At 43.4% G+C, this 23,964-nt stretch overlaps 1 protein-coding gene across 1 annotated transcript in view; it reads right to left on the bottom strand.

The window, feature by feature from the left end:
* The window catches only part of eef2kmt (eukaryotic elongation factor 2 lysine methyltransferase), a 45,310-nt gene that overhangs the window by 8,868 nt on the left and 12,478 nt on the right, over nucleotides 1-23,964 (bottom strand). Inside the window, exons 5-6 of the mRNA XM_070900884.1 lie at nucleotides 13,880-14,013; nucleotides 10,653-10,963 (exon numbers count right to left, since the gene is read on the bottom strand). Of these exons, the coding sequence (XP_070756985.1) occupies nucleotides 10,653-10,963; nucleotides 13,880-14,013 (445 nt within the window). The remainder of the gene's footprint in view (nucleotides 1-10,652; nucleotides 10,964-13,879; nucleotides 14,014-23,964) is intronic.

Raw genomic sequence — 23,964 nt, 5'->3', positions numbered from 1 at the left:
GGGGAAGAGGGTTGAGGTCTTGCAGTCAGAGTTTAAGGAGCTACGGAGGAAGTTAAAAAGCAGGACCTCAAAGGTAATAATCTCTGGATTACACCCAGTGCCATGCACTAGTGAAAGTAGAAATCTGAGTATATGGCAGGTTAATGTGTGGCTCAAGGCATGGTGCAGGAGGGAGGACTTCAGATTCCTGGGACATCGGGAACAGTTCAAGATGGATGGGTTGCACCTGAGCTGGGACCAATATCCTCAGGGGAGGCGGGAGGGAGGGGAAACTAACTTGCCAGGGAGTTGGGCACCAAGATGTAGTATTAAAAAGTAGAAACAAAATGCACAAAGGACTGGGAGTGACAGCTAGTGTTAGAAATAATACAGAATTAGGTGGGATCATAGTAAATACAAAGTGGTCTATGTTAGGTTTGGAATGCATGTGTATAAATGCACAAAGTGCTGTTAATACGATTGGTGAGCTGCAGGCACAAATGGCCACGTGGGAATATGATGATGTGGTGATAACTGATCTGGATCAAAAAATAGAGAGGGATTGATTGGATGCTTAATATTCCGGGGTACAAGGTATTCAGGAAAGATCGGGAAGGAAAAAAAAGGAGGGGTAGCAGTTTTGATTAAGGAAAATATTAGTGTTAGAAAGGGAGATGGTCATTGAGGGATCAAAGTTCAGAAAAGGTTCACGAGGTTGATTCCGGGGATGAGGGGGTTGACTAATGAAGAAAGGTTGAGCAGGTTGGGCCTATACTCATTGGAGTTCAGAAGAATCAGAGGTGATTTTATTGAGACATAAGATAATGACGGGGCTTGACAAGGTGGATGTAGAGTGGATGTTTCCCCTCTTGGGGGAATCTAGAACTAGGGGGCATAGTTTCAGAATAAGGGGTCGCTCATTTAAAACTGAGATGAGGAGGAATTTCTTCTCAGGATTGTAAATCTGTGGAATTCTCTGCCCCAGAGAGCTGTGGAGGCTGGGTCATTGAATATATTTAAGGTGGAGATAGACAGATTTTTGAGCGATAAGGGATTAAAGGGTTATGGGGACTGGGCAGGGAAGTGGAGCTGAGCCCATGATCAGATCAGCCATGATCTTATTGAATGGTGGAGCAGGCTCGAGGGGCCAAATGGCCTACTCCTGCTCCTATTTCTTATGTTCTTAATGACAGAATCTATTTGGTTGGAGTTGAGAAACAACAAAGGAACTATTACATTGTACAACTTTATTTTATAGGCTGCCAAATAGGATGAAGGAGATAGAGGAGCAGATTTACAAAGAAATTACTAAGAGGTGCAAGAACTATGGAATAGTGATAATGGGAGACTTTAACGACCCCAATATTGAATGGGACGGTGATTGTGTTAAGAGCAGAGAAGGAGAGGAATTCTGAAGTGTGTTCAGGAGAATTTTCTTGATCAGTCTGTCTCCTGCCCAATGAGGAATGAGGCATTGCTGGATCTAGTCCTGGGGAATGAAGTGGGCCAAGTGGAGAATGTCACAGTCGAGGAGTATCTTGGGAATAGTGATCATAGTATCGTGAGGTTTAGATTAGTAATGGAGAACTACAAGAAGCAATCTAGAATAAAGATCCTTAACTGAAGGAGGGCTAATTTCAGCGAATTGAGGGGGGGGGCTCTGGCCTGGGTAAATTGGGAGTCAAAGACTGGCAGGTAAAAATAGAATGGAGCAATGGGCGCCCTTTAAAGAGGAGATGGTTTAGGTACATTCCTACAAGGGGGAATGGGAGGGCAGAGCGACGAGAGCCAGAGCTCTGCAGATGGCGAAGGATGAAGCAGAAAAAGGGAGCATATGACAGATGTCAGCTTGATAATACAGCTTGAGAATCAGACTGAATATAAAAAGTACAGAGAAGTAAATAAGAAATGAGCGGCAAAGAGACAGTACGAGAATAGATTGACGGCTAACCTAAAAGGGGAATACAAATATCTTCTATAGGCATATTAACAGGAAAAGGGTTGTCAGGGGAGTGGTGGGGACGATTTAGGGACCAGAATGGAGATCTACTGGTGGATGCAAAAGGCATGGCTGAGGTACTAATTGAGTACTTTGCATCAGTGTTTACCAAAGAGGTCTTTGTCAAAGCTATGGTAAATGAGGAGTTGCTGGGATACTGGAGATTGCTGGGATAAAAATAAAGGAGGTATACTAGAAAGGGTGGCGGAACATAAAGTGGATAAGTTATCCGGTCTGGATGGGATGCATCCTGGGTTGCTGAGAGAAGTAAGGATAGAAATTGCAGAGGGGCTGGCCACAATCTTCCAAACCTCCTTAGATATGGGGGTGGTGGCAATGGACTGGACGATTGCAAATGTTACACCATTGTTCAAATTCAGGGGAGCAGAATAAACCTGACTATTTCAGGCCAGTCAGTTTAACATCTGTGGTGGGTAAGCTTTAGAAACAATAATCCAGGAGAAAATCAACAGCCACTTAGACAAGCATGGATTTGTTAAGGGCAAATCGTGTTGGCTAACTTAATTGAGTTTTTTGATGAGGTAGCAGAGAGTGTGGATGAGGGCAGTGCAGTGATGTATATATGGACTTTCAGAAAGCGTTTGATAAAGTACCACATATTGGGCTTCAATTTTACTACTAAGCCTATGTGAAGCCCATGAATAAAAGGAGCAGGAACAGCAAGGGTACAAAATTGGCTAAGGGTTAGAAAACAGAGAGTTGTGGTGAGTGGCTGTTTCTCAAAATGGAGGGAGGTATTCATAAGAACATAAGAAATAGGAGCAGGATTAGGCCATGTGACCCCTCGAGCCTGCTCCGCCATTTAATAAGATCATGGGCTCAGCTCCACTTCCCTGCCCGTTCCACATAACCCTTTATTCCCTTATCGCTCAAAAATCTGTCTATCTCCGCCTTAAATATATTCAATGACTCAGCCTCCACAGCTCTCTGGGGCAGAAAATTCCAGATTTACAATCCTCAGAGAAGAAATTCCTCCTCATCTCAGTTTTAAATGGTCGGCCCCTTATTCAGAGACTATGTCCCCTGGTTTTAGTTTCCCATGAGTGGAAATATTCTCTCTGCATCCACCTTTTCGAGCCCTCTCATTATCTTACATGTTTTGATAAGATCACCTCTCATTCTTCTGAACTCTAATGAGTATAGGCCCAAGTACTCAACCTATCTTCATAAGTCAACCCCCTCATTTCCGATAGACTCCAATGCAAGTAATACCCTTCCTTTAAATACGGAGACCAAAACTGTACGCAGTACTCTAGGTGTGGCCTCACCAATACCCTGTACAATTGTAGCAGGACTTCCCTGCTTTTATACTCCATCCCCCTTGCAATAAAGGCCAACATTCCATTTGCCTTCCTGATTACTTGCTGTACCTGCATACTAACTTTGTGTTTCATGCACAAGAACCCCTAGGTCCCTCTGTACTGTAGCACTTTGCAATTTTTCTCCATTTAAATTATAATTTGCTTTTCTATTTTTTCTGCCAAAGTGGATAACCTCACATTTTCCCACATTATACTCCATCTACCAAAGTTTGCCCACTCACTTAGCCTGTCTATATCCCTTTGCAGATTTTTTGTGTCCTCACAATTTGCTTTCTCACCCATCTTTGTATCATCAGCAAACTTGGCTACATTACACTCGGTCCCTTCATCCAAGTCATTCATATAGATTGGAAATAGTTTAGGCCCCAGCACCGATCCCTGCGGCACCCCACTAGTTACTGTCTGCCAACCGGAAAATGACTCATTTATCTCGACTCTCTACATCCCCAACCCACCAGTTTTTGGGAGTTAAGATTCAGCCCCAAGAGTCTAAATGGGGTAGAGGAGCAAAGGGATCAACAGGTACTGATACACAATCATTATAAGTAGCAATGCAGGTTAATGAGGCCAGAAACAAGCAAACAAGCACTGGCCTCATTTCTAGAGGATGAGAATTGAAAAGCAGAGAAGTGATGTTAAATTTGTATCGAACCTTGGTTAGATCACGCTTGTGAGTACAGTTCTGGTCTCCATATTATAAAATGGATATAGAGGCACTGGAGAAGGTGCAAAAACAATTTTAAAGGATGATCCCAGAACTGAGAGGTTACACTGATCAGGAAAGATTGATTAGGCTGCAATGTTCCCTTTAAGCCACGTAGCCTCGCAGCACTCCAGGGGTCCCGCGCAGCTGGTGAGCCGGCCTGTAAATTGAAAAAAACACACATGCAGACTTTTCAATGCACAGCACATTAAAGGGGCCCCGCAGCCTAAAACATATTACGGGGAACATTGAAAGGCTGGCGCTCTTCTCTTTAGAAAAGCGATGACCAAGAAGTGACCTGTTAGAGTTCTTTAAGATTATGAAAGAGAACATCAAGCTATCGTTTCCAAAACTGTCACAGGCCTCATCTCCTTTGGAGATCTTCCCTCCACGGTCTCCAACCTCATAGACCCCCAACGCTGCATAGAATCTTCTACCTTCTTCCCAAGATCCACAAACAGGACTGCCCTGGTAGACCCAATGTCTCAGCCGGTTCTTGCCCCATGGAACTGATTTCATCCTATCTCGCCTCTATCTGTGCTCCACTTATCCTGTCACTTCCCAGCTACATCCAGAACTCTTCTGCGCCCTCCGCCACTTTAACAGTTTCCAGTTTCTGGCCCTAACCATCTCCTTTCACCATGGACGTCCAATCCCTCAACACCTCCAACCCCCACCGGGATGGTCCGAGGGCTCTCCGCTTCTTTCCTGAATGGAGGCCCAAGTACCACCACCCTACTCTGTCTGGCTGAACTTGTTCTCACATTGAACAACTTCTCCTTTGACTCCACTCACATTCTCCAAACAAAAGGTGTCACTTTGGGAACCCATATGGGTCCTAGCTATGCCTGTCTTTTCGTGGGATACATGGAACATTCTTTGTTCCAGTCCTACTAAGGTCCTCTCCCTTACCTCTTTTTCCAGTACATGGATGGCTATTTCCTGCTCTCACCCCAAACTGGAAAATGTAATCAACTTTGCTTCCAATCTCCAACCTTCATTTGGCTTCACATGGTCCATCTCCGACTCTTCCCTTCCCTTCCTCGACTTCTGTGTCTCCATTTCTGGAGATAGACTATCGACCAATATCCACTATATGCCCACTGACTCCCACAGCTATCTTGACAACACTTCCTCTCACCCCACTTCTTATAAGGATTCCAGTCCATTCTCCCAATTCCATCTCCGTCACATCTGTTCTGGCGATGCCATCTTCCATACCAGTGCTTCCGATATGTCTTCCTTTCATCTTGCATCATTATCCCTTTTGTCATTTATTTTCTCCTGCCTTCCTCCCTATCGCAGACATTCCCTTTTGTTTTTTTCCTCTCCTTCCCCCTTTCCCTACATCTCTAACTTTTTCTAGTTCTGACGAATGGTCATCGACCTGAGACGTTCACTCTGTTTCCCTCTCCACAGATGCTGCCTGACCTGCATTTTCTATTATTATTTTTGATAGAGTAGATGTAGAGAAGATGTTTCCGCTTGTGGAGGAGGCCAAAACCAAGGGCCGTAAATATAAGATAAGTCACTAATAAATCCAAAAGAGAAACATCTTTACCCATGGGGTGGTGAAAATGTGGGACGTGCTGCTACAAGGAATAGTTAAAGCGAATAGCATGGATGTATTTCAGGGGAAGCTGGATAAAAACATGAGGGAGAAAGGAATAGGTTATGCTGATGGGGTTAGACAAAGAGGGGTGGGAGGAGGCTTGTTGGAGCTTAAACACCCACAGAGATCTGTTAGGCCGAATGATCTGTTTCTGTGCTGTACAATCTATGTAATTCTGTGTTAGCTTATACAGGCAGATATTAGCATTTCCCCCAGATCAAGTTAGGTGCAATTTAAGCCAGCTGTTCCACAGCTATCTGTGCAGAAGTTAAATTTACTCAGGAGCAGAGGATGCAGGTATAATGGATAGCGTCTCTACAGATAGAGGTTCGTCGCTCTGACATCTCAAAAGGCTAACACCATCCAGGAAGGCCACGCAACCAGTTTATTCATATCAGCAAATGGGCAGAACAGTGGCAAATGGAATTCAATCCTGAGAAGGGTGAGGTAATGCATTTGGGGAGGGTTAACAAGGCAAGGTAATACACATTAAATGGTAGGTCACTGAAACAAAGGGACCTTGGAGTGCATGTCGACAGATCATGAAGGTAGCAGGCCAGGTAGATAAGGTGTTTAAGAAGGCATACGGAATACTTACCTTTATTAACCGAGGCATAGAATACAAGAGCAGAGACGTTATGCTTGAACTGTATAAAACACTAGTTAGGCCATAGCTAGAGTACTGCGTGCAGTTCTGGTCACCACATATAGGAAAGATTTGATTGCAATAGAGAGGGTACAGAGGAGATTTACGAAGATACAAAAGCAAAATACTGCGGATGCTGGAATCTGGAATAAAAACAGAAAATTCTGGAAATCTCAGCGGGTCAGGCAGCATCTGTAGAGAGAAAGCAGAGATAACATTTCGGGTCGATGACCCTTCGTCAGACTGGAGAGTGTTCGGAAAGAACGGATTCTTAACAAGCATGTAAGGGGGCGGGCAAGAACAAAAGGGAAGATTTACGAGGAGGCTGCCTGCACTGAGGAATTTTAGCTGTGAGGAAAAATTGGATCAGCTGGGTTTGTTTTCTTTGGAACAGAGGAGGCTGAGGGGAGACCTTATCGAGGTGTATAAAATTATGAGGGGCCTAGATATAGTGGATAGGAAGGACCTATTTCCCTTAGCAGCGGGGTCAACGACCAGGGAGCGTAAATTTAAAGTAATTGGTAGATGGTTTAGAGGGGATTTGAGGGGAAATCTTTTCACTCAGAGAGTGGTGGGGGTCTGGAACTCACTGCCTGAAAGGGTGATAGAAGCAGAAACCCTCACTACAATTAAAAAGTGCTTGGATGTACACTTGAAGTGCCGTAACCTACAAGAGCTGGGTAGCTTTGTCGGCCGGCGCAGACATGATGGGCCGAAATGGCCACCTTCCGTGCTGTAAATTTCTATGACTCTATAAGGACAAAGTTCTAGAAACATTGCTACCTACAAGCTTACTGATGGTAATTTATTCAATAGATTGGCTCGCAAATGCTGATAATTTATCAGTTATCCAAGAAGTTTAATCCTAAATTAATCTGAACAATTTATACCAATCTCAAACACCGATCACAACTATAAATTTATAATCAACAAGCACTTAGTGTTGAATTATGAACATAACTGAACTGGAGAAATGGTGCAGGAGGCAGAGCTTCAGATTCCTGGCACATTGGGACCAGTTCTGGGACAGGAGGGACCTGTACAACAATAATTTACATTTATATAGCGCCTTTAACGTAGCAAAATGTCCCCAGGCCATTCACAGCAGTGTATTTAGACACTGACACAGAGCCAAAGGACGAGATAAGAGGGCAGCGTGGGCAATATTACGGAGGTGAAAGTAGGCGGGCTTTGTGATGGAGAGGATATGGGGTTGGAAGCTCAGCATCAGGTCAAAACACGGGGTTACAGTCTCAGAATAAGGGGTCGGCCATTTAGGACAGAGATGAGAAGAAATGTCTCACTCAAAAGGTTGTGAATCTTTGGAATTCTCTAACCCAGAGAGCTGTGGATGCTCAGTCGTTGATTGTATTCAAGACAGAGGTCAATACATTTTTGGGAACTAAGGGAATTAAGCGATATGGGGATAGTGTGGGAAGGTGGAGTTGAGGTAGGAGATCAGCCATGATCTTATTGAATAGTGGAGCAGGCTCGAAGGGCCGAATGGTCTACTCCAGCTATTTCTTACGTTCTTAATGCACCTGAACAGGGCTGGAACCAAGATCCTCACGGGGAGTTTAACTAGTGTTGTGGGGGTGGGTTTAAACTAACAGCAGTAGGGGAACTAGGATAAAGAATCAGACTGGATAAACAAGGTGAATAGACAAACAACATGAGATTAAAGAGTAGTCCAGAAGGAGAAGGGATCAGACAGGAGAGAAATGCAAAGCAGGTGAAGGTGGGTTTCGAGTACATGTACATAAATGCACAGTGTGTAACTAGCAGGGTTAGTGAGCTGCAGGCACAAATTGCCACCTGGGGTACTGATATAATGGCATTGACGGAGACCTGGCTCATACAAGCTCAAGAGTGGGATCTAAACATTCCTGGCTGCAATGTATTCAAGAGAAATAGGAGATGGAGTTGGTGTTGACAGATACTGCTACAGCTCTGGAAAGGAATGATGTGCTTGAGACAAATGTTCAAAGACAAAACCTAGTTGCTTAGATTTGCGAAGGAGAACAGGAACTGTTGCTTTGCTGAGTGTATACTCTAGACCACCAAATCGTGGGAATAAGATGGAGGAGAAAATCTGCAAGCAAATTTCAAAAAGATGTAAAAACAATAGAGTGGTGCCATCAATTATCCTAATATAGACTGGGAAAAGAACTGTGTAAAGGGCTAGCAGGAGGAAGAAATCCTTCAATGAGTACAGGAGAACCTCCTTGATCAGTATGTTTCCAGCCCACCGAGTTGGATATAGGTCTGGGGAATGAAGTGGGGCAAGTGGAGCATGTTTCAGTGGGAGAATATTTAGCAAACTAAGCACAATATGATTAGGTTTAGAGTAGTTATGGAAAAGGACAAGGAACAATCAAAGGTGAAGATACTCAACTAGCAGAGGGCTAATTTCCATGAGTTGAAAAGGGATCTATCTGGCCGTAAACAAAGATTGGTGTGTAAAACAGTAAATGAGCAATGGGAGGTCTTCAAGGAGGAGATAGTTCAGGTTCAGACTCAATTCAGATTGCATTGAGGAAAGGAAGAGCTCCCTGGATGACTAAATGAATTCAGATTAAAATGCAACAGTAAAAGGATAAATGATAAATGTCAGGTTCATAATACAATGGAATGTCAAGCAGAATACAGAAAGTGCAGAGGAGAACTAAGAGTGGTAAAGCGAGCATATGTGAAAAGATTAGCGGATGACATAAAAGGGAACACTAGTATTTTACAGGTGCAACGTCCCAAATCCAGAACTCCAAAAACCGGAACTGTCCAAAAACCGGATATTTTGCGCATAGCTGATGGGAGTCGTCCCGAATCCGAAATTATTATCCGAAAACTGGACATTTTTGAGGCAAAACCCGAAATCCGGCACAGTTTAGGTCGAGGATTCCGGCTTTCAGACAAGAAAATCAAGTCTGAAATCCGGAATTCTTGACCTAATCCGTGCTGGATTTTGGGTTTTGCCGGATTTCGAATTTCGCCGCTCACAACCCGGAGAGACAGAAAGCAAAGAGTAGTGGTGAACGCTTGTTTTTCAGATTGAATGGAAATTTATAGTGGTGTCCCCCAGAGGTACATATTAGGACCACTGCTCTTTTTGATATGTTACTGACTTGGATACACAGGGCATAATTTCAATGTTTGCAGATGACCCAAACTTGTAAATGTAGATAAGTGAAGAGAATGCTAGCAGACCAGGAGGACAGAGACAGACTGGTGGAATGGGCAGACACATGGCAGGTGAATGCAGAGAAGTGTGAAGTGAAGCGTTTTGGAAGGAAGAATAAGGAGGGGCAATACAAGTGAAATGGTAGAATTTTGAAGTGGGTACAGGAGCAGAGTGACCTGGGGATGTATGTACACAAACCTTTGAAGGTGACAGGACAAGTTGATAAGGCTATTAAAAAGTATGGGGGACCATTGGCTTTATAAATAGAGGCAGAGAGTACAAACGTAAGAAAGTTCTGAAACCTTTATAAATCACAGGTTAGGCCTCAGCTGGAGTAGTGTGTCCAATTCCTGGCAACGTATTTTGGAAAGAGTGCAGAGGAGATTTACTAGAATGGCACCAGGAATGAGGAACGTCAGTTATGTGGAGAGACTAGAGAATCCGAGCTTATTTTCCATAGAGCAGAGAAGGTTAAAGGGAGATTTAATAAAGGTGTTCAAAATTAGGAGGGGTTTTGATAAGAGTAGATTGGGAGAAACTGTGGGACGGTAACCAGAGGACACAGATTTAAGATAATTGGCAAAAAAAACAGAGGGGGTGAGGGAGATTTGTTTTTTTGTAAACGCAATTTGTTATGATCTAGAATGCACTGCCTGAAAGGGTAATGAAGCAGATAGAGAGTAACTTTCAAAAGGGAATCGGATATATACTTGAAAAGGAAAAATTGGCAGGGCTACAAGGGACGAGCAGTGGAGTGAGACTAAATGGATAGCTCTTTCAAAGAGCCGACACAGGCTCGATGGGCAGACCTGCCTCCTTCTGTGCTGTAAGAGTCTATGTCACTGGTGCATGCCTAGAAATTGAGGGCTGTCTTCAACTTCATGGTCACTGATAAGGCCCTATGGGAAATGATAGCCTTTTATGAACATCATACACCAAGAGCACAGAGCTTTCCTAATAGAGGAGCGCTGAAGTTAAAGGAATTACAAACAAACAGCAACATTAATTACTTCAAAGTCCTCCGGGTTCAGATAATACTTATAAACTATTCTAGTTTGGCTCATGTCGTTATTTTATCTGAAAGTATTGATTCGATCACAGTCTTGTACTTGCAGCCATCCAATATTCTGTACAAGTATGACTTTCTACGCGCCATTAAGAAAACCGCCAGCCTACCAGAATGAACAGATACCTGTTGCGATAATGATATCTGGTTGAAGCTCTGCGACTTGTTCCTTTGTAACTTCTGCCCATTCCAGTCCGACAACAGAAATCTTGGGGCTCTGGCTTTCTGCAGATCCATTTCTACTCTTGGCCTCTACTTCACAATCTTTTGAGTTCCAGGTATCTGAATCCAGTAGCAGACCATTACTGAGAATATTCTTCCTGAGTTGCTGAAGTACATTTAAATGGCTGTCGCTGAATATGTACTGTTTGGGGGAACAAGTCTTGCAGATGGCAATTCCAGTGAGGCCGATTCCACTACCCAACTCCAAAATGGTCCTGATACAGACAAAGCTAACAATTACTTCCTTCAAAAATAGATTCACAGCACGTTAATGGCTGATAATTATCCAAACAAAATATTTAAATAGGTTAGAACAGATCTACAAGAATTTTCCATTTAGAATGTAATCTTGAATATTGCGATACCCCATTGAGTTCTGTAACTATAAAAGACTTAGGGGTCAAAATTCAGTTTCTACCGTTACCGTGCATCTAACAGGCGGCAAAGGCCTACCGTTGACGGTAAGCTGCGTCCACACCTGTGCAGAAATTCAGTCGACTCTTTGGCAGAGGTGCCAAGAGCTAACACTGCGCCGGCTAACGCCCCCCTCGTGGTGACATCATCCAGCGTACAACGCCCCCTTGGCGCCTCTACCGTGATATTTAGTTTGAATGTTGGCCTTCCTGGCAGGCATTCTTACAGCCTGGAAAAGTGGTGAGTAAACAGCGGAACTCGGGCAGATTCGGCCTGAGAGCAAGGTAAGTTTTTTTTCTTTATTTCTTCATTTTTTCATTAGTTCTATCAGTGGGGAAGTTTGTGCGTGGGTCGGGGAAGTTTGTGTCTGGGTCGGGGAAGTTTGTGTCTGGGTCGGGGAAGGTTGTGTGTGGGTCGGGGAAGTTTGTATGTGTGGGTCGGGAAAGTTTGTGTGTGTGGGTCGGAGAAGTTTGTGTCTGGGTCGGGGAAGTTTGTGTCTGGGTCGGGGAAGTTTGTGTCTGGGTCGGGAAGTTTGTGTCTGGGTCGGGGAAGTTTGTGTGTGTGGGTCGGGGAAGTTTGTGTCTGGGTCGGGGAAGTTTGTGCGTGTGGGTCGGGGAAGTTTGTGCGTGTGGGTCGGGGAAGTTTGTGCGTGTGGGTCGGGGAAGTTTGTGCGTGTGGGTCGGGGAAGTTTGTGCGTGTGGGTCGGGGAAGTTTGTGCGTGTGGGTCGGGGAAGTTTGTGCGTGTGGGTCGGGGAAGTTTGTGCGTGTGGGTCGGGGAAGTTTGTGCGTGTGGGTCGGGGAAGTTTGTGCGTGGGTCGGGGAAGTTTGTGCGTGGGTCGGGGAAGTTTGTGCGTGGGTCGGGGAAGTTTGTGCGTGGGTCGGGGAAGTTTGTGCGTGGGTCGGGGAAGTTTGTGCGTGGGTCGGGGAAGTTTGTGCGTGGGTCGGGGAAGTTTGTGCGTGGGTCGGGGAAGTTTGTGCGTGGGTCGGGGAAGTTTGTGCGTGGGTCGGGGAAGTTTGTGCGTGGGTCGGGGAAGTTTGTGCGTGGGTCGGGGAAGTTTGTGCGTGGGTCGGGGAAGTTTGTGCGTGGGTCGGGGAAGTTTGTGTCTGGGTCGGGAAGTTTGTGTCTGGGTCGGTGAAGTTTGTGCGTGGGTCGGTGAAGTTTGTGCGTGGGTCGGGGAAGTTTGTGCGTGGCTCGGTGAAGTTTGTGTGTGTGGGTCGGGGAAGTTTGTGCGGGGTCGGGGAAGTTTGTGCGTGGGTCGGGGAAGTTTGTGCGTGGGTCGGGGAAGTTTGTGCGTGGGTCGGGGAAGTTTGTGCGTGGCTCGGGAAGTTTGTGCGTGGCTCGGGAAGTTTGTGCGTGGCTCGGGGAAGTTTGTGCGTGGCTCGGGGAAGTTTGTGCGTGGCTCGGGGAAGTTTGTGCGTGGCTCGGGGAAGTTTGTGCGTGGCTCGGGAAGTTTGTGCGTGGCTCGGTGAAGTTTGTGCGTGGCTCGGGGAAGTTTGTGCGTGGCTCGGGGAAGTTTGTGCGTGGCTCGGGGAAGTTTGTGCGTGGCTCGGGGAAGTTTGTGCGTGGCTCGGGGAAGTTTGTGCGTGGCTCGGGGAAGTTTGTGCGTGGCTCGGGGAAGTTTGTGCGTGGCTCGGGGAAGTTTGTGCGTGGCTCGGGGAAGTTTGTGCGTGGCTCGGGGAAGTTTGTGCGTGGCTCGGGGAAGTTTGTGCGTGGCTCGGGGAAGTTTGTGCGTGGCTCGGGGAAGTTTGTGCGTGGCTCTGGGAAGTTTGTGCGTGGCTCTGGGAAGTTTGTGCGTGGCTCTGGGAAGTTTGTGCGTGGCTCGGGGAAGTTTGTGCGTGGCTCGGGGAAGTTTGTGCGTGGCTCGGGGAAGTTTGTGCGTGGCTCGGGGAAGTTTGTGCGTGGCTCGGGGAAGTTTGTGCGTGGCTCGGGGAAGTTTGTGCGTGGCTCGGGGAAGTTTGTGAGTGGCTCGGGGAAGTTTGTGCGTGGCTCGGGGAAGTTTGTGCGTGGCTCGGGGAAGTTTGTGCGTGGCTCGGGGAAGTTTGTGCGTGGCTCGGGGAAGTTTGAGTTTTTTTTTCTTCATGTTTTCCAGCTCGTGTGGCGACAACCTCCTGATACGAAATTCAGTCGGCCTCCTGAACTCCCACCTGAGGATGAATGCGCAATGCCACCTTTTAGCACTGCTCTCTCACCTTTGGCCGTAAAAACTGAATTTGGCAGTTTGAGCGTGGCCCCAACACCCGGCGGTAAAATCAGCTCTCAGGCAGTCACACCGCCTCAAAATCAGCGGTACTGAATTTCCACCCCTTAGATAGTTAAAACATATATATTTATAATATATAAAATAGTAAAGTCACAACTCAATATATTGGTGAATCACCACGGAGTATTATGTGAGGAATTTCCCATGATTCCTCAGACAGGGTGTTCCCAATCTCAGCAATCACATTTGGTGTATTACATAAAGAAAAGTCACTCTCGGCCATGCTCACACACCTCCTGGTAACTCGCTGAAGAGCAGCACTGGTAGAGGTGCAGTCACTTCTTGCCTTGGTAAAAGGGAGAACTGAAAGATGGGAGAATGTAACTTAAAAAAGGATAAAGTATACTTTAAGTAAAAGACAATCAGAAAATATAAATTTGCCTTTTCCAGGAGTAAAATCAATCCCCATTGTTGCCACCTGTGTGTTTATTTTATGCATGGGATTTAGATTCTAACCTGCAATTAAACACCTCAGAGTTTTCCATCGCCCACTCTGCAAAGTACAGTGCAGCTTCCCACGTGACCAGACCAGTGGTTCCTTCAGAGATTATGGCCACATTTTCAGCGAGTCTGATATTCTCTCCTGACAACTGAATAATGAATTTATAAAAAATCAAAAGCACTGAAATATTTTTTCCCACTGCTCATTTTTCTGCAATTAAATCACAAGGACAATAGAAAGTTATTACATACGTTTTTCTTGAAATGCAAACAAAAAAAATGACCAATTATACACAGATACAACACATTTCCCTATAAGTAAACATCTGCTTATATGTAGAAATGCTAATTATAGAATATTACAGCACAGAAACAGGTCAGTCAGCTGTTACATCCTTGCACTTGTATTATAAAAATATTATATAACATAATATATATGTATATATATATTTTTATATATATATATAAAGCTAGGATTTGGTTAGCCTTTTTATGGCCTTGTATATTTTTAATTACCTGTGTATCTGTACTCAAACATCATTCTGCTCTCCATTTCATTTAAAATCTTAGTTTATCTTTTCCCTATTCTTTCAAACCATACATCATATTTATCTAAACTAAACCATATCTGCCCATCCCAACAGCCTTTCTGTCCCCAGCAGTTTTTTTTGCACCCACTGTTCTAATTTATCACATCATCCAATTTGATATCAACAAATTTCAATATTGTTCCCTCATTCCGTAATTCAGATTATTTATGTGTGCAGTCAGAAAGTGTCACCCCAATACAGCCCCCCTATGAAACACCATGTCTCCTCTTAGAATCATGCAACACAGGAGGACATTCGGTCCATCGTGCCTGTGCTGGCTCTTGGAGCTATCTAATGTCCCACTACCCTGATCTTACTGTTTCCAGTGGCAGAAGGGTCGGTAACCAGAGGACACAGTTTTAAGGTAACTGACAAAAGAACCAGAGACGACATGAGGAAAAAAATTATGCAGTGAGTTTGATGATCTGGAATGCATTACCTGATAGGGTGGTGGAAGCGAATTCAATAGTAAGCTTCAAAAGGAAATTGGATAAATATTTGCAGGGGTGAGATTTGCAGGGCAATGGGACGAATTGGGACAAAGAGTCAGTATAGGCACAATGGGCTGAATAGCCATCTTTTGCAATGTATGATTCTATATTAGGGAAGGAAGAAGGTAGCTGTACTAATTAGAAATAAAATAATGGCAGTAGAATAAAGGGACTACCATTAAGATAGAATTGAATTCATATAGATTGAGACAAGAACAAGATAAGACAAAGGATAAGAAGGGATCGATCGCACTAATAGTAGTATACTACAGACCATCTAATAGTGGCAGGGAAGTGGAGAGAGAAATATGTAAGGCAATCTATGAAATGAGTAAAAGACAAAGAATAATAATCAAGGTTATTTCAACAAGTCCCAAATAAACTGGCTCGAATAGGTAGTGAAATGGGGAAAAGTGAATGGAGTTTTTATAGCATATACAAGACGTAAGAAGCCCAAGAGAGGAATCACTGCTCGATCTAGTAATGTAAAATGAACCAGAGCAAATAAGAGAAGCATGGAGGAACATCTAGGCAATAGCAATCATGACATAATAAGTTTTAACATAATCACTGAGCGAGACATATGCAAGACAAAGACCATAGATTGGAAAAAAGCTCATCTTGAGCAGTTGAGAAAGGAACTAGAGAAGATGAATTGGTAAAAAATATTGACAAAGAGATAGAACAGCAGTGGGAAATATTTTAAAAGGTGACCAGAGGAAAAATATATTCTGTTAAAAAGAACAAATTAGTTAATAATGAAACAGCATGGATGAATAAAAAGATAAAAAGACTTGGATTTATATAGTGCCTTTCATGACCACCGGACGTCTCAAAGCACTTTACAGCCAATGAAGTACTTTTGGTGTGTAGTCATTGTTGTAATGCGGGAAACGCAGCAGCCAATTTGCGCACAAGCAAGCTCCCGCAAACAGCAATGTGATAATGACCAGATAATCTGGTTTTTTTGGTTATGTTGATTGAGGGAAAAATATTGGCCAGGATACCGGGGATAACTCCCCGCTCTTCTTCAAAATAGTGCCATGGGATTTTTTACGTCCACCTGAGAGAGCAGGCGGGGCCTCAGTTTATCGTCTCATCCAAAAGACGTGCCGACAGAGCAATGTTCCCTTAGCACTGCACTGCAGTGTCTGCCGAGATTTATTTTGTGCTCAAGTCCCTGGAGTGGGACAAAATTGAAACCAAGGAGAAAGGCATATCATAAGAACATCATAGACAATAAAGGACACGATGACAAAAGGGAATACGAAGAGGTTAGAAAAAAGTAAAAATAACAATTAGGAAGACAAAGAGGAACTATGAAATTAAATTAACTTAAAAATTGTGAAGTGTTCTACAGACATATAATAAAAGAAAAATCAGGATGGGAATAGGGCCACTAATGGATGTATAAGATTACATCGAATATACGGTACAGAAACAAGCCCAACTGGCGTTTATCCACACGCGTTTCCTCCCATTCAATCGACCTCATCTCAGCCTGTCAGCAAATCTTACTATTGCTATTTCTCTCATGTACTTGTCTAGTTTCATTTTGAAAGCATCTAAACTATTTGCCTCAACCACTTCCTGTGGTAGCAAGTTCCATGTTCTAACCATTATCTGAGTAAATAAATTTCCCCTTATTTCCCGATGGGATTTATTTGTAACTATTTATGTATTTATGGCTCTGCATTTTAGAGTCTCCCACGAGTGGAAACATTTTCTCTACATCTATCCTGTTCAACACATCCTGAATTTTAAAGATCTCTATCAGGTCACCTCTAAGCCCTCTCTTTCCAAAACCTGCTCAATCTTTCCCGATATCTGTAATCTCCTTGTCAATCTTTTCTGCACTTTCTCCAGTGATTCCAAGTCCTTTTTATAGTATCTGGACCAGAACTGTGCAGTGCTCTAGCAACCTGACCAGAGTCCTCTACAAGTTTCACATAACTACTTTTGAATTCTATACCCCTAAAAATAAATCCCAGTACTTTGTTACCATGTTTAATTGCTTTGCTGACCTGTGATGCTGCTTTTAATGATCTGTTCACCTGTATCCCTAGCTCCCTTTGCTCTTCTACCCCATTCAGTTTCTGTTTTTCAAAGTTTTGGTGATGTTTCTGTTTTTCCTGCCAAAGTGCATCACCTCACATTTATCTATGTTAAAGTGTATTTGCCACTTAACTGCCCAGTCTGCAAGTTTTGTAATGTCTTATTGTATTATGTTGCATTCTTCAACTGTGTTAGCTATACATCTATCATCTGCAAATTTTGATATTGAGTCCAAATCATAAAAATAAATTATAAATAACAATAGTCCATGCACTGATCCTTGTGGACCACCACTTTCTACCTCCCACCAATCTGAATAACTACACTTTACCCCCAATCTCTGCTTTCTATTTTTTAGCCTATCCATTCAGCTATTTAACCCCCCAGACTCCACATACCCTCACCTTTGTCATGAGCCTACTGTGTGGTACGCTATTGAAATGGCAGAGATATTGAATAACTACTTCGCCTCAGTATTTACCAGAGATACTAACAGGGTGGACACAACATCGAAAGAAATCAACTAAGATATCAAGATATTTAAGATAGAAAGGAGAGAGATAATTGATAAATTAGTGAAACTTGAGGATCAAATCCATGGTCTGGATAGATTGTATCTACGGATACTAACAGAAGCTAGGGAAGAGGTAGCAGAGGCACTAGTATATAAAAATTCATTAGAAAAGGGAATAGGACCAGAGGACTGGCAGACAGCTAATGTTATTCCTATATTTTAAAAGGGAACACAGGAACAGAAGTGGGCCATTCAGCCCCTCGCGCCTCTTCCAACTTTCAGTTAGATTATGGCTGATCTTTAACTTAACTCAATCTACCCACCTTGGTTGTGTAACACTTAATATCCTTGCCATAAGTTAATTACTCAGACCGGCATAAGGTGAGAAATGATATTTCGCAGTGCTGGGACCACTGTTGTTCACCATTTACATGAACGATTTGGACAAGGGAATAGAAAATTTGCAGATAAGAAAAAATTGGAGGTTGAACTTAATACTGAGGAAGACTAATAAATGACAAGATATTAATAAACTTGCAGAATGGGCCTGTAAATGATAAATGAATTTCAACATAGATAAGTGTGAGGTGGTGCATTTTGGTAGGAAGAATAAGGAGGCCATATACTCCTTGAAAAGTAAGAATCTAAATGTGGTAGAGGAGCACAGATACAAAAATCATTAACGTACCGACATAGGTTAACAAGGGCATAATAAAAGCTAACAAACCACGGGGGTTCATTTCTAGGGGAGAAGTGTGGGAAAACAGAGCAGTCATGTTAAACTTATATTGATCCTTGGTTAGACCACACTTGGAGTACTGTGTACAGTTCTGGCCTCCATATTACAAAATGGATATAGAGATACTGGAAAAGGTGCAAAAAAGATTTACAAGGATGATACTAAAACTGAGAGGTTATAACTATCAGGATAGACTGGACAAGCTGGGGCTCTTTTCTCTAGAGTAGAGAAGGCTGAGGGTGATCTAATAGAGGTCTTTAAAATTATGAAGAGGTTTGATAGGGTAGAAGTAGAGAAGACATTTCCCACTTGTGGGGGATTCCAAAACTAGGGTCATAAATATAAGATAGTCGGTAATAAATCCAGTAAGGAATTCAGGAGAAACTTCTTTACCCAGAGAGTGGTTAGAATGTGGAACGTGCTACCACAGGGAATGGTTGAAGTGAATAGCATCGATGCAGTTAAGGGGAAGCTAGATAAGTACATGAGGGCGAAAATAATAGAAGGATATGCTGATGGAGTGAGATGAACTACGATGGGAGGAGGCTCATGTGGGGCATAAACACCGGCATGGACCTGTTGGGCCAAGTGGCCTCTTCCTGTGTTGTAAATTCGATGTATTTGAAAAGTATCCTACCCTAACAGTTCTACATCACCTCTGTAAAATCTAAAGTACTTCATAAGTATATCTGCTCTTGCTTCTTTCATCACTTTGCATCTCGTCCTTAATTATTCCCTTACTACTAATGTGCCTAACACTAACCCATTATGGTTTTTGATTATTTTCTCTCAGTTCATCTGAGCCTGACAAATCTTAATTTTTATTTTTTCTCTGTATATCGTCTTTATATTTATCCTGGTTTTAATTTCTATTAGTGCCCAGTTAGTACTAAATACTTTTTTAAAGTTTCAAATATGAACTAATCTCCCTTTGATCCATAGAACATGCATCGAATCATAGAGCACTGAAGGCGGCCATTGGGCCCAATTCCCAGATGAAAGTTACTATTGAATCTACTTCCACCGCCCTTTCAAGCAGTGCATTCCAGATCATAACAACATTGTCAAAATAATTTTTCTCATCTACTCTCTGGATTTTTTGACAATGACCTTAAATCTCTGACATCTGGTTAAAGACCTTCTCATCAGTGGAAACAATTTCTCCTTATTTACTTTATCAAAACCCTTCATAACTATGAATGCCTCTATTAATTATCCCTTTAAAATTCTAGGAACGAGAGTAGACCATTCAGCCCCTCAAGCCTGCTCTGCCATTCAATTAGATCATGACTGATCTGCATCTCAACTCCATCTACCCGCCTTTGTTCCATATCCCTTAATACCTGTACCGAAAAAAAATCTAACAATCAAGGACAGTCACCGTGGATTTGTTTAGGGAAGGTTGTGCTTGACTAACTTGACTGAATTTTCGGGAGAGGATGGTCGATGAGGGTAACGCATTTGATGTAGTCTACATGGGTTTTAGCAAGGCTTTTGACAAGGTCCCCATGGCAGGCTGGTCAAAAAAGAAAAACTTTGGATCCAAGGGAAAGTGGCAAGTTGGATCCAAAACTGGCTCAGTGGCAGGAAGCAAAGGTTAATGGTCGACATGTGTTTTTGTGACTGGTTCCAGTAGGGTGCCGCAGGGCTCAGAACTAGGTCCCTTGCTTTTTGTGGTATACATCAATGATAATAAAATCCTAGAAATTAACAGCATGAAAGGAGGCCATTTCCTCCTACCATGTCCGCGCCGGCCGACAAAGAGCTATCCAGCCTATTCCCACCTTCGGCTCTTGGTCCATAGCCTTGTCGGTTACGGCACTTCAAGTGCCCATTTAAGTACTTTTTAAATGTGGCGAGGGTTTCTGCCTCTACCACCCTTTCAGGCAGTGAGTTCCAGACTCCCACCAACCTCTGGGTGAACACATTTCCCCTCAAATCCCCTCTAAACCTCCTACCAATACTTTAAATCTATGCCCCCTGGTTTATGACTCCTCCGCTAAGGGAAATAGACACTTCCTATCCACTCTATCTAGGCCCCTCATAATTTTATACATCTCAATAAGGTCTCCCCTGATTTAGACTTCAATTTAGGGGTCACGATTAAGACATTTGCAGATGATACAAAAATTGGCTGAGTGGTTGATAATGAGTAAGAAAGCTGTAGACTGTAGGAAACATAGAAAATAGGTGCAGGAGCAGGCTATACGGCCCTTCGAGCCTGTACCACTATTCAATATGATCATGGCTGATCATGCAACTTCAGTACCCCACTCCTGCCTTCTCTCCATACCCCCTGATCCCTTTAGCCGTAAGGGCCACATCTAACTCCCTTTTGAATATACCCAACAAACTGGACTTAACAACTTTCTGTGGTAGAGAATTCCACTGGTTCACAATTCTCTGTTTCTCCTCATCTCGGTCCTAGATGGCTTGCACCTAATCCTTATTGTGACCCCTGGTTCTGGACTTCCCCAACATCGGGAACATTCTTCCTTCATCTAACCTGTCCAATCCCGTCAGAATTTTATATGCTTCCATGAGATTCTTCTAAATTCCAGTGAATATAAGTCTATTCGATCCAGTCTTTCATCATATGTCAGGCCTGCCATCCCGGGAATCAGTCTGGTGAACCTTCGCTGCACTCGCTCAATAGCAAGAACGTCCTTCCTCAGATTTAGAGATCAAAACTGCACACAATACTCAAGGCGTGGTCTCACCAAGGCCCTTTACAACTGCAGTAAGACCTCCCTGCTCCTATACGCAAATCCCCTTGCTATGAAGGCCAACATGCCATTTGCTTTCTTTACTGCCTGCTGTACCTGCATGCCAACTTTCAATGACTGATGTACCATGACACTCAGGTCTCGTTGCATCTCCCCTTTTACTAATCTGTCACCATTCAGATAATAAACTGCCTTCCTGTTTTTGCCACCAAAGTGCATAACCTCACATTTATCCACATTATACTGCATCTGCCATGCATTTACCCACTCACCTAACCTGTCCAAGTCACCCTGCAGCCTCTTAGCAACCTCCTCAGAGCTCACACTGCCACCCAGCTTAGTGTCATCTGCAAACTTGGGAGATATTGCATTCAATTCCTTCGTCTTAATCATTAATATATATTGTAAATAGCTGGGGTCCCAGCACTGAACCTTGCGGTACCCCACAAGTCATTGCCTGCCATTCTGAAAAGGACCCGTTTATCCCGACTCTCTGCTTCCTGTCTGCCAACCAGTTCTCTATCCACGTCAATACATTACTCCCAATACCATGTGGCTTAATTTTTCACACTAATCTCTTGTGTGGGACCTTGTCAAAAGCCTTTTGAAAGTCCAAATACCACACATCCACTGGTTCTCCCATATCCACTCTACTAGTTACATCCTCAAAAAATTCTAGAAGATTTGTCAAGCATAATTTCCCTTTCATAAATCCATGCTGACTTGGACCGATCCTGTCACTGCTTTCCAAATGCGCTGCGATTACATCTTTAATAATTGATTTCAGCATTTTCCCCACTACCGATGTCAAGCTAACCGGTCTATAATTCCCCGTTTTCTCTCTCCCATCTTGTGGGGTTACCCTCCAATCCATAGGAACTGCATGGAATGTTGGAAAATGACCACCAATGCATCTAGTATTTCTAGGGTCACTTCCTTAAGTACTCTGGGATGCAGACTATCAGGCCCTGGGGATTTATTGGCCTTCAATCCCATCAATTTCCCTAACACCATTTCCTAACTAATAAAGATTTCCCTCAGTTCCTCCTTCTCGCTAGACCCTCAGTCCCCTAGTATTTTCGGGAAGTTATTAGTGAAGACAGAACCAAAGTATTTGTTCAATTGGTCTGCCATTTCCTTGTTCCCCATTATGAATTCACCTGATTCTGACTGCAAGGGACCTACATTTGTCTTCACTAATCTTTTTCTCGTCACATATCTATAGAAGCTTTTGCAGTCAGTTTTTATGTTCCCTGCAAGCTTACTCTCATACTCTCTTTTCCCCCTCCTAATTAAACCCTTAGTCCTCCTCTGCTGAATTCTAAATTTCTCTCAGTCCTCAGAAGATATCAATGGACTGGTCAAGTGGTGGCAAATGGAATTCAATCCAGAGAAGTGTGAGGCAATGCATTTGGGAAGGGCTAACAAAGCAAGGAAATGCACAATAAATGGTAGGCCACTGAAGTGTAGAAGAACAGAGGGTCCTTGGAGTGCATGTCCACAGATCTCTGAAGGTAGCAGGATAAGGTGGTTAAAAAAGCATATAGGATATTTTCCTGCATTAGTCAAGGCATAGAATAAAAGAGCAGGGAGGTTACGCTTGGACTGTATGAAACACTAGTCAGGCCACAGCTAGTGTACTGCGTACAGTTCTGGTCACGACATTACAGGAAAGATGTGACTGCACTGGAGAGGGTACAGAGGAGATTTACAAGGATGTTGCTAGGACTGGAGAAGTTTAGCTATGAGGAGGTAAGTTTAGATAGGCTGGGGTGTATTCTTTGGAACAGAGGAGGTTGAGGGGAGATTTAATTGAGGTGTATAAAATTATGAGGGGCCTAGATAGAGTGGTTAGGAAGGACCTATTTTCCTTAGCACAGAAGTCAATAACCAGGGACATAGATTTAAAGTAATTTGTAGAAGGATTAGAGGGGATTTGAGGAGAACTTTTTTTTCCACCCAGAGGGTGGTGGGGCTCTAGAACTCACTGCCTGAAAGGGTGGTAAAGGCAGAAACCCTCATCGCATTTAAAAAGTCCTTGGATATGTACTTGAATGGCAAAGCAGGCCATAGCGACTGAATGGCTTACTCCTGTTCCTATGGTCTTTTTAATAAAGCCACCTGGTGGACTAATGATGTATATAATAATAAACCTATGTGCAAGGCAGTTTTTACCGGAAGCCAGGTTGTGCAGTTCTCTATATATGCTGTGTCTCAATATATCACAGAATTGGCGACGAGGATGCAATTGTGGATTCCCGAGCTGACATTTTTGTTGGAGGATAATCCTGCCAACTGACGGAAGGACTGTTAGAGGGTCTTCATTTTGCAGAAAAACTTAAAAATCCGAGGTAAATTTTGAGCACACATGACTGAACTGTTGACATTGCCAGAGTCCAGATGGCCGCGCCTATGGAAATATTAGGGCGCTTGGGTGAGTTCGATCACGACTAAGAGACTTTTGGAGCATATGTGGAGCAGCTAGAAATGTTTTTCACCACGAACAGTATCGTCAAAGTCCCCGATGATGTAAACCGGAGCCAGGCGGTTTTAGAAATGAAACAGACTATTTTTTTTGACCAAAGCAGGTGCCTAGGTGTATGAAGCCCTGAAAAATTTGCTTGTTCCCACCAAGCCGAAGGACACGCCACTGACGGAGGTTCTACAGCACTACAGTCCTGAGCCCCTGGAAATTGCTGAAAGTTATCGTTTTGGAACATGGGATCAATTAAATGACGAGGGTATCAGTGAGTACATTGTAGCTTTAAAAAACTGTCCATTCACTGTTATTTCGGAAACTTCCAGGACAGGGCTTTGCATGACAGCTTTATTTGTGGGTTGAAAAATGAACGTATCGGAAGTAAATTATTGACAACCCCCTAACTTGACTTTTGATTTAGCTTGTCAGACAGCTATGTTGATGGATACGGCCGACCGATACTCCCGAGAATTTCGCGCCATTTCCGGTCGACAGACAACCAAGGT

Source organism: Pristiophorus japonicus, chromosome 15 (genome assembly GCF_044704955.1).
Source record: "Pristiophorus japonicus isolate sPriJap1 chromosome 15, sPriJap1.hap1, whole genome shotgun sequence".
Lineage (NCBI taxonomy): Eukaryota > Metazoa > Chordata > Chondrichthyes > Pristiophoridae > Pristiophorus > Pristiophorus japonicus.
Note: the sequence above shows the minus strand (reverse complement) of the source record. Positions and strands in the feature narration are given on the sequence as shown.